The sequence below is a fragment of the Delphinapterus leucas genome, chromosome 4 (assembly GCF_059928025.1).
Source record: "Delphinapterus leucas isolate spDelLeu-1000000601 "Yukka" chromosome 4, BTC_Dleu_Yukka2, whole genome shotgun sequence".
Lineage (NCBI taxonomy): Eukaryota > Metazoa > Chordata > Mammalia > Artiodactyla > Monodontidae > Delphinapterus > Delphinapterus leucas.
Window position 1 is genome coordinate 13,696,707 of NC_143132.1, and position 15,902 is coordinate 13,712,608.

Sequence of the window (15,902 nt, forward strand, 5' to 3'; positions counted from 1 at the left end):
ATGAAATATATAGAATACACAGGATTACCTATGGCCTAATTGTGTTGAAATAGTTATCAAAACTATTTTTAAAATTATAGATAATATACGTGCTTACTTATTAGCTCATTAAATAACAAGACCCAGCATAGGTCTAACACCTGCCACTGTTTTGAAGTAGTGATGAGCATAACTGGTGTTTTGAGATCCTAGCAGCAACTAGAATATGGTATAAAAATACTGTGATTTCTGTTTCTGACAAGGTCGCAGGCATTGCTCATATTGCCGTGTTTGTCGCCTCCACTCATTTATAACTGAAGGAAATGCTAAGTCTGAGTTACAGGTTAGTGAATATAAAAATTTCAGGCTTTTTCACCATCCCAGTTCACAGACCCCTTGAATTCTATCCATACGTCCATGGTTTCCAATCCGTGCTTTCGGCCATTAAGCTGGTATGAAATGTCATTCCAGGGCAGGGGGTTTCTGAACACACAGTGTTCTTGGATGCCTTTTGAGATTTTACAGATATTTGATTTATTGTCCCTTACTGAACAAGTATTGGGCCACTTACGGCTAATTGGTTTCCATAGCCCACCTCCATTTTATTTTATTTTATTTTATTTTTAATTTATTTTTTTTTGCAGTACACGTGCCTCTCACTGTTGTGGCCTCTCCCGTTGCGGAGCACAGGCTCCAGACACGCAGGCTCAGCGGCCATGGCTCACGGGCCCAGCCGCTCCGCGGCATGTGGGATCCTCACGGACCAGGGCGTGAACCCGTGTCCCCTGCATCGGCAGGCGGACTCTCAACCACTGCGCCACCAGGGAAGCCCCTCCATTTTATTTTTGATGGACTAGGGAAGCTCACACATGTTTGAAGTCCTGTCCTGAAAAATGACTCCTTCATAGATGACTGTCCCAAAACATTTTATTCTCTGCTACAGTTTTGTCAAGTATTCTTGAGTAGTAAGGTCAATAGTTATTAGCGAAAGTGTGTACTACATTTTAAAGATCTTTTTGGAGGGTCTAGTGCATTTATTTGGTGGGGCTGGGGATTCTTTTGCTTATGAAAGACCATGAATAGTTAGTTTTCTACTTATCTGCTTTGCTAATATAAGTAATACCCGTTTGGCTACTTTTTCATGATCAGTTGGTTATTGGGTCCAATCTGTAGAATGATAATGAATATGGAGGCACTGGGTTTTTTGAAAACCCATATTAAATATGTTTTTCTTAAAGTGACAGGTGGGAATAAAGAGTTTGCAGAAACACTGATTGATTGATTCATTCATTCATCCCGCAAATATTTATTTAGTGTTTATTGTGTTCCTGGCACCATGCTAGCTGTTCTAGGCACTGAGATACACAGAAAAATCTCTACTCTTCATGGAAAATACATTCAAGTTTGTGGATACAGATATAAAAACATGTAAATATTTTTAACAAAGACAAGTAAATGTGTAATATTTCCCGGGATGTTAAGTGCGGGGAAAGAAAAAGTTAGGACAAACAGATAAAGATAGACATCTAAAAGCGATCGCGCTGCTCCTTTAGGTGTGATGTTTGAACAGCGTGGTGAGTGAGGTGAGAAGGTGAGTCATAGAGGTATTTTGGAGGAAAGTGTTCTAGGCTCAGGAAACAAAGCTGGGTAAGGCCTGGCAAGGGGAGGGGGGTGATAGTAGAGGTAGTTTACTCATGTTTGAGGAGGATCAGTGAGGAGGGTAAGTGAGGGAGTGGTGGGGAGAGGGAAGGTGGGGTGGGGAGGGGTTTCGATGCACAAGGAGGGAGGATGCAGAAGAGTGACCAGGAGGGCTTGTAGGGCCCAGGTGAGAAGGGAAATCCCCAGAGAGGAAGGGCATTATTTGACTCCTGTCTTAATAGGCTTGCTGTGGCTACTGTGTGGCCTATGAACCTTAGGGCCTTAGGGAAAGAGCTGGGAGAGCAGGCAGGAGGCTAGTGAGCTGTCGTTCAGGCCATGGGTGATGGTCACTTGGACCAGGCACGCCAAGGAGACCTGGTAGGAAATGAATGTGATTTCGTGATAATTCAAGTGCCAGGGTAATCAGATTGTTTCTTAACGTCTGATGGTGTTTAATCTGCTTTTTGAAAAGAGGGAAAACATGCAGCATCACTGATTTAATAAAAATAAAGGGGGGGCTTCCCTGGTGGCACAGTGGTTAAGAATACACCTGCCAATGCAGGGGACACGGGTTCAAGCCCTGGTCCGGGAAAGATCCCACATGCCGCGGAGCAGCTAAGCCCGGGCACCACAACTACTGAGCCTGCACTCTAGAGCCCGCGAGCCACGACTACTGAGCCCCCCACGCGCCTAGAGCCTGTGCTCTGCAACAGGGGAAGCCACCGCAACGAGAAGCCCGCACACCACAGCAAAGAGTAGCCCCCGCTCGCCGCAACTAGAGAAAGCCTGTGTGCAGCAATGAAGACCCAACACAGCCATAAATAAATAAATAAATTTAATAAATAAATGGAATGTGTGTGATACTTCTTTGCTGAAGATACATTTAAAACTACGAAATTTCGAAATTTCTGGTTTCAGATATTATGACTGCATCAAAAATATAAAGTGCAGCTCCTTCTTGAAATTTTACAGGTTTTAGAGATTTTTACCAAACCCAATTTTAGTCCAGCCAGCCTAAAGACAGTGGCCAAGGGCCCTGTCTATATTATACTAAGTTATTGTCTGAAACTGGTAAAAAACACAAAGACTTTCACACCAATTACAAAGAAGAGAGGAGGTAATATTATAAAAGAATAGCAAAGCTTATTTACAAAGCTAAATGCCCACGGGATCTATGGACAACCATTTGGAATTTTCCAGAGATGATTAGAACAAGCGGTGATATACTGCCACCTAGGGGGAGAGTTTGGCTCTCAAGGAAATTGAAAAAATAAAACTAAGGTTCAAAATAAGTGGAAGTGAATACATTTCATAACATTTTATTGAGCATTCCATGACATTACAAAATAATCATAAAATTGATTATATTTGGTATGTATAGTTTTGGTGACTGTAATTTTCTGAACTAAAGATCAGTAGATCTAATAGAACTGATTTCTTCTAACTTCAGAATGCATTGGTTTGAAACTTTTTCTGAAGTATAGAAAAAAACCACATGACGTTATGCCCTCAACATGAAGTTACGCATTTGGTGGAAGTTGCATTAAATTAGGGAGTTCTAGAGGATCTAGGCCGTTGGGTCAATGTTCCCAGCCCCTGCCCCACCCCTTGGCTTTCTAGTATTACAGCAGCCTGTTTTCCAGACTCCTGAATCCTAAACATTCTGCTCACTTATCCCACCTGTCAACTGCCCTAAGAAAGGGAAGAGAAAGAAACCTGCATTTTTTTCATACTTGTCTGAACAAAATTATTTCTGGACAAATGACTGAGATGGGGGCAAGTTTAAATAATCACCGAGACTTCTCTTTAACGCTAAAGGACAGTTTTCTGTTATTGACTTTGGCTCAAAATAGATTTTCGTTTTGAAATTAAATGACAAATTTTAAGTTCTATATGAGCGTTTGACACGTCAATATGTTTTGGAATTTCTATCATAAAGTTTGGAAGTGGCCTTTGGCTTACTTACTGAAGAAGTAAGGTTTGGTACCCTTTACTGTGGTACCCCTGAGTCCTACCAGGAAACAGTCTGGGAGGCATTATAGTGTAATGGGGAGAACTTCAGGGCTGGAGCAAGTGAGACCTGGGTTCAAATCCCAGCTCTGCCCAGGCTGGCCTTTTGACCTTAGGAAAGTACTTTCTCTGTAGCCTTTTTCTCGTCATTTGTAAAATGGGGATCACATTTGTCTCATAGAGAGCATGTGAGGGGCAAGAACACATGGTAAAACCCTCATAAGTTACCGTCCATGATGATGCTAGGTCCAGACATCTAAGCATGAAGTATAAATTAAATTAATTGAAATAAAGTTTCTCTGTGAACTGCCAGTTTCTCTTTTTTTTTTTTTCCATGTTTTCTTGGGTTTCTGAGAGAGGTGATTAATTTATGTACTTCAGTTTTTGCAGTAATTTGGTATAATCTAATGGCTAAAAGAGAATATTGTCATTTATATAATCTGTCATCTGTTTTAATGCTATAATTTTTCTCTGCATATTTGTACTCTTGTGGACTTTTTGAGCCAAAATGGTATACGAACAGAAGAGAATGGAAGCACAGAGATTTCTCCTATTCCTATGGATCCCATATCAAGATCTTTCTAACCTCTTTTTGATGTTAATAATTTTTTCCCCAGCACTGAAGATTTTCGATTACCTTAGCATTATTTTTCAGATGTGTGATAGATAATAGGGTGGGAAAAGACATACAGAGTGATGTCAAGGAATTATTTAGAAACTGGAACTAGAGCTAAATCTGGGAATGTGAGTTATAAGTTTCCACTTTGAGTCTTAATGGGGTCAGTTCAAGAAAGATACTAGGATGTGATGAGAATTTGATTTCAAATTCTGAAAAAATAGATTTACAAATTGATGACTATTTCTAAGTTATTTTTAATGAAGTCTTAATTAGGCTTCTCTTTGTCATTTTCAGCTGTACAAAGAAATTGAAATTTGTCCAAAAGTCACTCAGAACATCCAGATTGAGAAGTCAGATACAGCCGGTGATAATTATGGTATGTTTCCTTTTCTTTGATCTTTGGTGTTCTTCACTTTAAAACAATTCCTGTGTAAACATGCACTTATTTACAATTCAATAAAATGCCTTTGGGGCCTATTTAAAACAGATAGCCCATCTGGCTTCTGTGCGCTGCCGAGCAGCCAAAGTAAGGGGAAAAAGATATTTACCCTGGGTATGACGAAGGTTTTAGCTTTACATTTCTTAACTTTAATCATCGGGGTTCGCCTGTCATAGAAAAGAAATGGATCCATTGGGAGGAGATTATTTTATCTTATGATATAGCCTAGTAATGAAGAAATTATCCTTTCGCACCTCTATCCCCCAAATATATGTATTATGCTCCTTTCCCTCACAAATGATGTTAAAGGAACTTGTTTTGGTGTGAGTTGGGGTCCCCAAGACCACCTCTGGGTTTTTTGGTTCACTAAGAGGACCCGCTGGACTCGGCTTAATCATGACCACGGTTTATTACAGCAAAACTATACAAAAGAGCATCAGTAAAAGGGAGAGGCACGTGGGGTGAAGAGCGCAGAAACCTGGTACAAGCTTGCAGGGTCCTCCCCAGTCACACAGAAGTCCATAATTCCCCCAGCAACAAGCTGTGACAATGCGTGTGAACTGTTGTCTGGTAGGAAGTTTGTTAGTGACTCAGTGCCCAGGAATTTTATTGAGAGGCTGGTCAGGGAGGCACCCCCTGCCCAGCATAGACCAAAATTCCAGCCTCCCAGGAGGAAAGCAGGTGTTCAGCACAAACCACATTGTTTGTACAGATTTTAGACACAATGAGCTACACTAGGGTGTTGGGAACCCTCCCCAAATCCAAGTTCCCAGATGCCAGCCAGGATCCAAACGGAGAAGCAGGCCTTTCAGAGAATAGCAGTCAGGCTTGCTATGTTAAGGCTTTCCTGTTGTCTACCTTCTGGTGTAGTTAAGTATGTAATCCTTTCCATAGATTTAAGACTAGTCACCTTAGCATTACACATTATGACTTGGATAGTAGTGAAGTTGGTGCTCGAGTGACATACATAGGGAAACCCATATGCTATATCAGGGCTAGATCAGTCAGGAGGGCGAGGTTAGCTGAGGCAATGACAGTCACCAAAGCCCAGCGGCTCCAAACAGTGAAATTCTTTCTCCTCTTCACCATGCATCCTCTGTGGGTTGGCTGGGACCCTTTCTGTATGTTATCCCCCCTCTAGGACCCAGGCCTGCGGCACCTGCCACCTGGGACATTGTCTGTCTCTTGGCAAAGGAGAAAGAGGGAAGGTGGTGATTTGGGTGCTGGCTCACTCCCAATTCACTTGTCAAAGCACGTGACTGGAGGGGGGGATGGGTAGGTGGGCAGAAGAGTAGTCCTACTATGTACTGGAAAAGAGGAGAACTAGAAGATCTGGTGGAAAGATATAAAGGTCACTGCATATGCTTGCTTACTGCGTATTTCTCTCTGAATTAACTTATTAGGCTTTTTCACATTTGAAAGCCTTCAAACCCTTTACCGAGCAGCAGCATCTTCAGTATTCCTGCCGAAGCCTCTCCCGCAGGCAGCCAGTCCACCTCTCAGAGCACTCACTGGCGTGCTTTGGCCTAATGAAGAGAACCGAATTTCCAACCCCTGGCCACTTGCGTTACACCCTCACGCTGTTTCCTTCTTGACCTTAAAACTAAAGACAGCATTAGAGCCAGAGGACGTTTTTGATGGCAAGGGATACATGTGTCTGAAGGCTTATTATGCAGCGGAAGCATGACCTCAGTAATTAAAGCAGTAATTGGTAGCAGTGCTACAAATAAGCATCTGGGTCCTCCAAACTGAATTTTACCATATCCCTTACTCTTTTGTCTTTGGTTTAGTTACTTTCTCTTGCATAAGGGGAAAGTGTAGCAAGAAGCAAGAGAGGGCTGAATTTCACAGCTCTTGGAATCAAATGCCAAGGTGGACTGGTTTTGGGGACTTCCCTGGCAGTCTAGTGGTTAAGACTGCGCTTCCACTGCAGGGGGCGTGGGTTCCATCCCTGGTTGGGGAACTAAGACCCCATGTGCCGTGCAGTGCGGCCAAAGGAAAAAAAAAGATGGTTTGGTTTGGTTTGGGGACTCAGAAATAGAAACTGGGCATAGAACCGCTATATTTTTTATACTTTTTTTTATTAAAGTGGCTGAAGTACTCACAGAACCTGTTTAGATTTCAATGCTGAAGCTGTTACAGGGCATCAGACATCAACCCAGAGGGTACTGTTGGCCGTGCTTCTCACATGACCTGACATAAAGAAGCAGGGGTTTGGGGGTTTTGTTTTCATTTCTGATCTGTCATGGAGCACCCCTGCTTTTGTAAACTACAAAATCCCTTGCTTAGCGGTTGTGGCAGTGTCAGACGATGAGGTTCGCAGTGCTTAGTCTTGCTTTCTGTCCTTACATCGCTGTCAGTTACAGCCTATCTGTAGTGGTTCCTGGACTTCACCTTGGAAGGCCACCATGCATGGCTAATAACCTTAGGTAAAATCCTTTATTCTCAGTGCCCAGTTCGATGTTGGCAGAAGGCGTTCCCACAAGTAGCTAAAGAGTCCCCGAGTCCTAAGAAGACCTGGTTGTCTCTGACCTCAGAATCTACCAAGGATTCTAAATTCAGCCCACCTCTCTCTGACATTAGCACCTAAGTGCAGCTTCCTGCTATACATCAATTTCAGTATATGTAAGTTACTAGCACACATCAGCACACATACAAGATCTAACTGTAAACCAGATGCTGCTTTCTATTGTAGAACGCTTTAGGGAGGAAATTATGACTTAATAATTCCACTGACTAAACAAATGGAAAGATTTAACACTTGCCTAATTTCTCTCTCTTGCCCCTCCCTCTACCTCAGCCCTCAGGACTCTCTCAGACTTGTTGTTGAAGTTAGTTCAAATAGTTTTGTAATAGACGAAGCATGATGCCCTAGGCCGCCTTGAAGTGGATGAATGCATCATTTCAGCAACTGAGTATTCCTTCTTCTCTGGGGACTGCTTAGACTATTAGACTTTTGGTCTTGTGTCCCCTCTATGTCAGAGGTGTCTGCACTTTTCTCACTTTCTCTCTTTCACTGTATCCTGGACTCTGGTTCTGAGTACTTCTATTTTGTTTACTTTGTTGTCCTGATTTTTCTTTGGTCGTGAATTTCAGTATGAGGAAACTTCTGGTTATTTAACATATGAGTCTGTCTTCTTCGTTTCTTCACTCAGTTTTAATCACTTCCTTCATTCTCAAGGTCATATGCCATTCATGGTGCCTCCTGGTCTTTGTAACTCTAAGCCTTCTGATGGGTATCGCATATATTGGGTTTATATTGAATAACTCTCTCTGTCTTCTGTTGGCAGTCATTTTGGACCGCATTACATTTGTCTGCTGGGAATTAGATTGTTGCTGTCCTATTTAAAAGAAAAAAATATTCTGACTTGTGCGGCTGACATCAAAAAGTCTACAAATAACAAATTTTGGCAAGGATGTGGAGAAAAGGGAACCTTTTTACACCGTTGGTGGGAATGTAAATCAGTGCAGCCTCTATGGAAAACAGTATAGAGGGTCCTTAAAAAACTAAAAATAGAACTACCATATGATCCAGCAATCCCACTCCTGGATATATATCCGGAAAAAACTAAAATGAATTCAAAAAGATACATGCACCCCAAAGTTCATAGCAGCACTGTTTACAATAGCCTGCACGTGGATACAGTGGAATATTATTCAGCCAAAGAAAAGAATGGAATATTGCCATTGGTAGCAATGTGGATGTGCCCAGAGAATATTATTTCACAGCTTTAGTGAGATAAGTCAGACAGAGAAAGACGAATACTGTATGATATCACTTATATATGGAATCTAAAAAATAATACAAATGAGTACATATTTGTTACTGTAGGAGATGGTTATAATCCCCACCTTCCCTCCATTGTGCAAATTATTGGCATCTTGAAATGGAGGCTGCTCCTTGGGACTCTTGACATCCTTAGTAGTAAGGAAGGAAGGTAGCAAATGAATACCCATCTCCACTGACTTTGGTTTAAGGTGACTTGCAGTAGGCTGTCAACACATCACCTCTCCTGACAATGTGTTCATTTTATTTTTAATAGAATAAAATTTGAATTAAAAAATTTGGTCTCAGAACTTTATAAAATGGTAGCATTTTAGAAAGGAAATGCCTGTATTTTAATGAATTCTCTTCATCCTCTCCCTGTTGTAGTCCTTGATTCTTATCTATTCTAACAGATAAAAGAAAAAGAAAATCTCCGCTGCGTTAAGGCTAATGTCATTTAAGTGGCTCGTGTCTAAAATTATTTTTATTTCAGTGGGACTTCTTGAAGAGTAATCTGAAAGTTAGAAGTTGCTGTAAGAATGGAATTTAAAATAAGAGAATAAAGTAAAGACTTTGGAAAGTCCTCAGGGGGTGGGCTCGTATAGTTCCCTATCCGAGGGAGTTTCGGTACCCTAGTGGGTGACGGCATCTGACAATTTTGCCTACGTGTGGGTATCTATTTCCTGGTCCTGTGAATGATACAAAAAAAATGTGTTCATTATGACATGAACTGAGAAGTCTCAGTGAGTCCCTGGGCCCCAGTCTTTTAATTAATTATTCTATTTTGTCGTTAGTTGCCTGTTTGTTTTTTTAAACCGCTGTTTTTTTCCTTTGCCTAAGCCTTATTTTTCTCCCAGAGCTGAAATCATTCGTGTCATATCTTTACAATTGTATTAATTTCCATTGCCCTTTTAAGATTATCTACCAAAGTATTTTATCCTGAGGGAAAGTCGGTGTTGGTTGTGGACATTCCACTGATTGATCAGAAAGAGTTTTACGTGAGACTGTCTAGAAACAGACGTGACCAAGTCTTGTAGCCATAGGATTGGGAGCACTTAGAACCTCAGGGCCTTGTTCTGCCTTATTTTCCGAAGGATGTAGCAAAACCCAAGATTAATTAACTAACGGGCTTTGAGCTCTGGAAGCCGAGACAGGTATAAGATAATCTTATGATCAGACACTAGGAGAATGTGCAGTCCATCAGTTTCAATATGAAGAAGGATTTCTAAAGTTTGTTGCTACTTCTCCCTGTTTGCAGAACTTTACTAATTAAAGCAGTGTCCACACAGCAGTATATATGGATGAACACACAGCATACGGTTGTTCTGTTGTGACATGTCCTAGGACATAGATTTGCTGAAAAAAGTCAAGGGGACCCAGATGAGATAAGCTGATTGTTTCTGTTTTGTGCTATGGAGGGAACTGTGAAAAAAAAGAGGCAAAACTATGGCATTTATTAGCAAGCAGGGTAAAACAAAATCATTTTCTTCCGTTTGAGTTGATAGGTAGGTTGTATGAAGATAGATGTACCTGGTAATATTAATTTTTACAGTGACTTCTTTTAGAGTGATCTAAACATACATTTTTCTGCTTTGTGAAACAATACGAACAAGGAAAAACTATAACCCCAAGCAATGAACATACCTAGTTCACAGCAGATTCTTCTTATTGTTCGCTCAACACTCAGAGGGTGTGAGCCTTACCTGGCTGTCCCTGTGTTTCCTAGGCTTTTCACTTTCTTCTGTGGAAGAAGATGGTGTTCGAAGGCTCTACGTGAATAGTGTAAAGGAAACTGGCTTAGCTTCCAAGAAAGGTAAGTTGTTAAGTGTCTTGTCTTGACTTGTTTGTCTTCAGTTCCCTTTTGGGTTTCTCTAGTTGGTGGATGAGAAGGATGTGCCCAAAGGGTTCACCCCTGAAGAGTATTTAAATGTTGTCTCGTCGAAAACTCTTCCAGGGAATACGAGTATTATTTCCATCAGCTCAACTGTGCAAGGAATGTTGCCTTCTTGGATTTTAAATCGGATTTTGAGCCCATCTCCATGGGGTTGATGGGAAGTTCCCTTCTACTCAGAAGTGGTTGTCCTTCCCTACCATCTGGGATGGAATGGAGGTCCCAGGGATCTTCTTGAAGCAGATTATTCGGGAAGACCCCTCTGTGCCTTGGTCTGCACTGGTTGAAGCTGACATTGGCCCTTGCCTGAGCTGGCAAAGCTCCATCGTGTTCTGTTGCTGCCATTCATAGAGGAATCTTTGTAGAAGTTGAGAACCTAGGGGTTCGGGATCCTGACTTCCTGCCCTCCTCAGAGAGCTCTTCTCTGCTACACCCTGCCTGCGGCCCTAGAAGGGCTCATAGTGTTGTCTGTCTAGGCTACTTGTGGAACCCCAGCTCTCCATACTTTTCCTACTCTGAGAGAATCATTTCAACCTAGAGTTTTTGCTTCCTACGTTAGTTTCCTAGGGCTGCAGTAGCAAACTGCCACAAACTGGGTGATTCAAATCAATAGAATGTATTCTCACACAGAGGCCTTTCAAACTTCCGGCCTCCTGATGTATTCTCATCAGGAGGCCGGAAGTTTGAAATCAAGGTATTGGCAGGGTTGTTTCTTTCTGGAGCCTCTGCAGGAAGAATCTGTTTCATGGTTCTTTTTAGATTCTGCTGGCTGCTAGTAGCCCATGGCGTCCTTGGCTTGTAGCTGCATCACTCTAATTTCTGCCTCTGTCCTCACATGGCCCTCTTTCCCATGTGTCTCCCCATCTTTACACGGCCTTCTTACAAGAACACCAGTCATTGGATTTAGGACCCACCCTACTCTGGTATGTCTTCTTCCTGACTTAATTACATCTGCAAAGACCCTCTCTCCAAATAACGTCACGTTCTGGGTGGACATGACTTTTGGGGGGAACCTGGGCAGGTAGGTAGGGCTTAAAATCCACCTTCATTTCATTCTTTTTGCTATGGAATTTTTAGCTTCATCTAGGCAGTGGCAAAATAATGCCCATTGAATATGAAAGTCCAACATGTCTTGGTCAGTTACACTTGGATGTGATACCTGTATCTGTTCTGCTAGAGGACAGTGGAGCAGCTGGGAGAGGATGGAATGCCTGCCTACCTTTCCCACCTCCTCCCATGTTCTGGGGCAGCTTAGTTCTGCGTGTTCATGGCTTACAAGCTCCCTGTGCAGCGTACTTTGCCCTGTGCTGCCAGCACCGGAGAAGTGCTACCCGCAGACTTGGCTCTGCACAGAGATGGCAAAGGTGTGCCCAATCGGAAACAAAGCCCAAGCAACTTATCCACTGCTAACAGCCACGGACAAGGATTTTCCTTCATTTTCCTTCCATATTTTCGAGGCCAAAGGCAGTCCAGAGGCCAGAGTTTGACGCATTCAAAGCGTATCTCAGCTAAGAGCAGAGGTGACGAGGTTTATTCGCCTTTAAACCCCAATCTGATTTTTATCTCTTTCGGCACGAATGTGCCGGTTGGCGTGCGGGGGTGGGGAAATACGCTGCCCTGGTTTTTAGTCACATCCTGTTTTAGTCCTTTGAATCCAGGAACACTGGTGTTAGATAAAAGCAAACGGTCGTCTGCTGCAGCTCCCTTGCCCCATATCACACTGTTCTCTGTGGATGCAAGAGTGATGCCCATTTGTCCACCTGGGTGGCAAACTATTCCCAGTATCCCACCTGCAGACGGCTGTGTCGGGAGAGATACTTGATGTTAAACGTAACCGCTAGAAGACCTCCCGATAACGGAGAGTTCCCTGTGGACCATACGGCCTCTTTTTGGGCGTCTCTGATTATAAAACATCCTTCTCCCTCAGCTTCCGTTCACTGTTTGCCTCCTCGTTTATAGCCAGCCATTGGTGTTCATGATGCGCTTCATGTTAAAACTGCTAAGTCTTTTCCACATTTGACACTTCCAGATCTTTCAACAAGTCATTAGAATGTAGAATACAACTCTGGTCATTGCCCTCTGGACACTATCCAAATGCTAGTTCTGCTAGAGGACGGTCCAGATTTTAGTGTTTCTGAAAATGACCAGAATGTGGTGCAACCAAGGGGCGTCTGGTGGCACGCAGCCTAATTAGATCTGAATATTCTGTTTGCATTAATTGAACCTACACTTGATTTATTTTTCTTAGCCACCTTGGGCTTTTGGCCTGTGATGGGCTGATGGGTAATCCCCATATTCCTGCTTTCTCTTGCCTACCTCTTGCTCTGTGTTGGATCTCATGTTGGCTGTACTTGTAGAACTGACTTTTGGAACCAAACTGTGTTTACGCTTATCTGTGTTCATCTTGGGCCTGTTTGGCACATTGTTCTGCTCTTGGAATCATCTGAGGTTGGGATCAGGCATCTTCTTTGCTGTCATCTAAGTGTCTTCCAGATGGCTCCACAGGACACAGAGAAAGCTCTGTGCTGTATTTTTCTAGACAGATAGATTAGATGCTTCACAACTTTTACCATGGGTGGTGGGGATCATTTTTGAGTAGGCTCAAAAATTCCAAAAAAAAGTTTTCCTCTTTGTTCTACCAAATATTAATAATGAGAGTTAATGTCTTGAATATCTTCCACATGCCAAGTGCTGTGCAAAGAGTATTATATGGATTATTTTGTTGAATCTCATTTAATCCATGCCCCTCTTTACGTATGAGGAAACTGAGACTGGGAGAGATTCAGTAATGTGCCCACAGGCACAGAGCTGTTACACAGTGGGGTTGTGACAGAAGGACCCCAACAAGGTACTTCATTGCCCACCACTGCTGGGCCCCCTGCTCTCACTTATTAATACTGAGACTAGCTCACTCAGGTAGGCCCTGTATTAGTTTCCTAGGGTTGCCATAACAAACTACCACAAATTGGGTGGCTTAAGAAACAGAACTGGATAAAACTAAAAGCTGGTTCTTTGAGAAGATAAACAGAATTGATAAACCGTTAGCCAGACTCATCAAGAAAAACGGGGAGAAGACTCAAATCAATAGAATTAGAAATGAAAAAGAAGTAACAACTGACACTGCAGAAATACAAAGGATCATGGGAGACTGCTATAAGCAACTATATGCCAGTAAAATGGACAACTTGGAAGAAATGGACAAATTCTTAGAAAAGCACAACCTTCCAAGAATGAACCAGGAAGAAATAGAAAATATAAACAGACCAATCACAAGCACTGAAATTGAGACTGTGATTAAAAATCTTCCAACAAACAAAAGCCCAGGACCAGATGGCTTCACAGGCAAATTCTGTCAAACATTTAGAGAAGAGCAAACACTTATCCTTCTCAAACTCTTCCAAAATATAACAGAGGGAGGAACACTCCCCAACTCATTCTACGAGGCCATCATCACCCTGATACCAAAACCAGACAAAGATGTCACAAAGAAAGAAAACCACAAGCCAATATCACTGATGAACATAGATGCAAAAATCCTCAACAAAATACTAGCAAACAGAATCCAACAGCACATTAAAAGGATCATACACCATGATCAAGTGGGGTTTATCCCAGGAATGCAAGGATTCTTCAATATACGCAAATCAGTCAATGTGATATACCATATTAACAAACTGAAGGAGAAAAACCATACGATCATCTCAATAGATTTAGACAAAGCTTTTGACAAAATTCAACACCCATTTATGATAAAAACTCTCCAGAAAGTAGGCATAGAGGGAACTTACCTCAACATAATAAAGGCTGTACATGGCAAACCCACAGCCAACATCATTCTCAATGGTGAAAAACTGAAACCATTTCCTCTAAGATCAGGAAGAAGACAAGGTTATCTACTCTCACCACTGTTATTCAACATAGTTTTGGAAGTTTTGGCCACAGCAATCAGAGAAGAAAAAGAAATAAAAGGAATCTAAATCGGAAAAGAAGAAGTAAAGCTGTCACTGTTTGCGGATGACATGATACTCTACATAGAGAATCCTAAAGATGCTACCAGAAAACTACTAGAGCTAATCAATGAATTTGGTAAAGTAGCAGGATATAAAATTAATGCACAGAAATCTCATGCATTCCTATACACTAATGATGAAAAATCTGAAAGAGCAAGTAAGGAAACATTCCCATTTACCACTGCAACAAGAAGAATAAAATACCTAGGAATAAACCTACCTAAGGAGACAAAAGATCTGTATGCAGAAAACTATAAGACACTGATGAAAGAAATAGAAGATGATACAAACAGATGGAGAGATATACCATGTTCTTGGATTGGAAGAATCAACATTGTGAAAATGACTATACTACCCAAAGCAAACTACAGATTCAGTGCAATCCCTATCAAACTACGAATGGCATTTTTCACAGAACCAGAACAAAAATTTTCACAATTTGTATGGAAACACAAAAGACCCTGAATGGCCAAAGCAATCTTGAGAAAGAAAAACGGAGCTGGAGGAATCAGGCTCCCTGACTTCAGACCATACTACAAAGCTACAGTAAACAGGACAGTATGGTACAGGCACAGAAACAGAAATATAGATCAATGGAACACGATAAAAAGCCCAGAGATAAACCCACGCACATATGGTCACCTTATCTTTGATAAAGGAGGCAAGAATATACAGTGGAGAAAAGACAGCCTCTTCAATAAGTGGTGCTGGGAAAACTGGACAGGTACCTGTAAAAGAACGAAATTAGAACACTCCTTAACCCCATACACAGAAATAAACTCAAAATGGATTAAAGACCTAAATGTAAGGCCAGACACTATCAAACTCTTAGAGGAAAACATAGGCAGAACACTCTATGACATAAATCACAGCAACATCCTTTTTGACCCACCTCCTAGAGAAACAGAAATAAAAACAAAAATAAACAAATGGGACCTAATGAAACTTCAAAGCTTTTGCACAGCAAAGGAAAGCATAAACAAGACGAAAAGACAACCCTCAGAATGGGAGAAAATATTTGCAAATAAAGCAACAGACAAAGGGTTAATCTCCAAAATATACAAGCAGCTCATGCAGCTCAATATCAAAAAAAACAAACAACCCAATCCAAAAATGAGCAGAAGACTTAAATAGACACTTATCCAGAGAAGATACAGAGATTGCCAACAAACACATGAATGGATGCTCAACATCACTAATCATTAGAGAAATGCAAATCAAAACTACAGTGAGGTATCACCTCACACCAGTCAGAATGGCCATCATCAAAAAATCTACAAACAGTAAATGCTAGAGAGGGTGTGGAGAAAAGGGAACCCTCTTGCACTGTTGGTGGGAATGTAAATTGATACAGCCACTATGGAGAACAGTATGGAGGTTCCTTCAAAAACTAAAAATAGAACTACCATACAACCCAGCAATCCCACTACTGGGCATATACCCTGAGAAAACCATAATTCAAAAAGAGTCGTGTACCACAATGTTCACTGCAGCTCTATTTACAATAGCCAGGTCATGGAAGCAACCTAAGTGTCCATTGACAGATGAAT

At 41.6% G+C, this 15,902-nt stretch overlaps 1 protein-coding gene across 19 annotated transcripts in view; it reads left to right on the plus strand.

Annotated features, from left to right (window-relative positions):
- The window catches only part of TIAM1 (TIAM Rac1 associated GEF 1), a 146,363-nt gene that overhangs the window by 69,928 nt on the left and 60,533 nt on the right, over positions 1-15,902 (plus strand). For 17 of the 19 annotated variants that reach the window (XM_089910318.1, XM_089910310.1, XM_089910325.1 and 14 more), the window contains 2 exons: positions 4,541-4,622; positions 10,178-10,264. In XM_089910318.1, the coding sequence (XP_089766444.1) occupies positions 4,541-4,622; positions 10,178-10,264 (169 nt within the window). The remainder of the gene's footprint in view (positions 1-4,540; positions 4,623-10,177; positions 10,265-15,902) is intronic. The other 2 variants (XM_089910316.1, XM_089910327.1) reach the window with 1 other exon arrangement.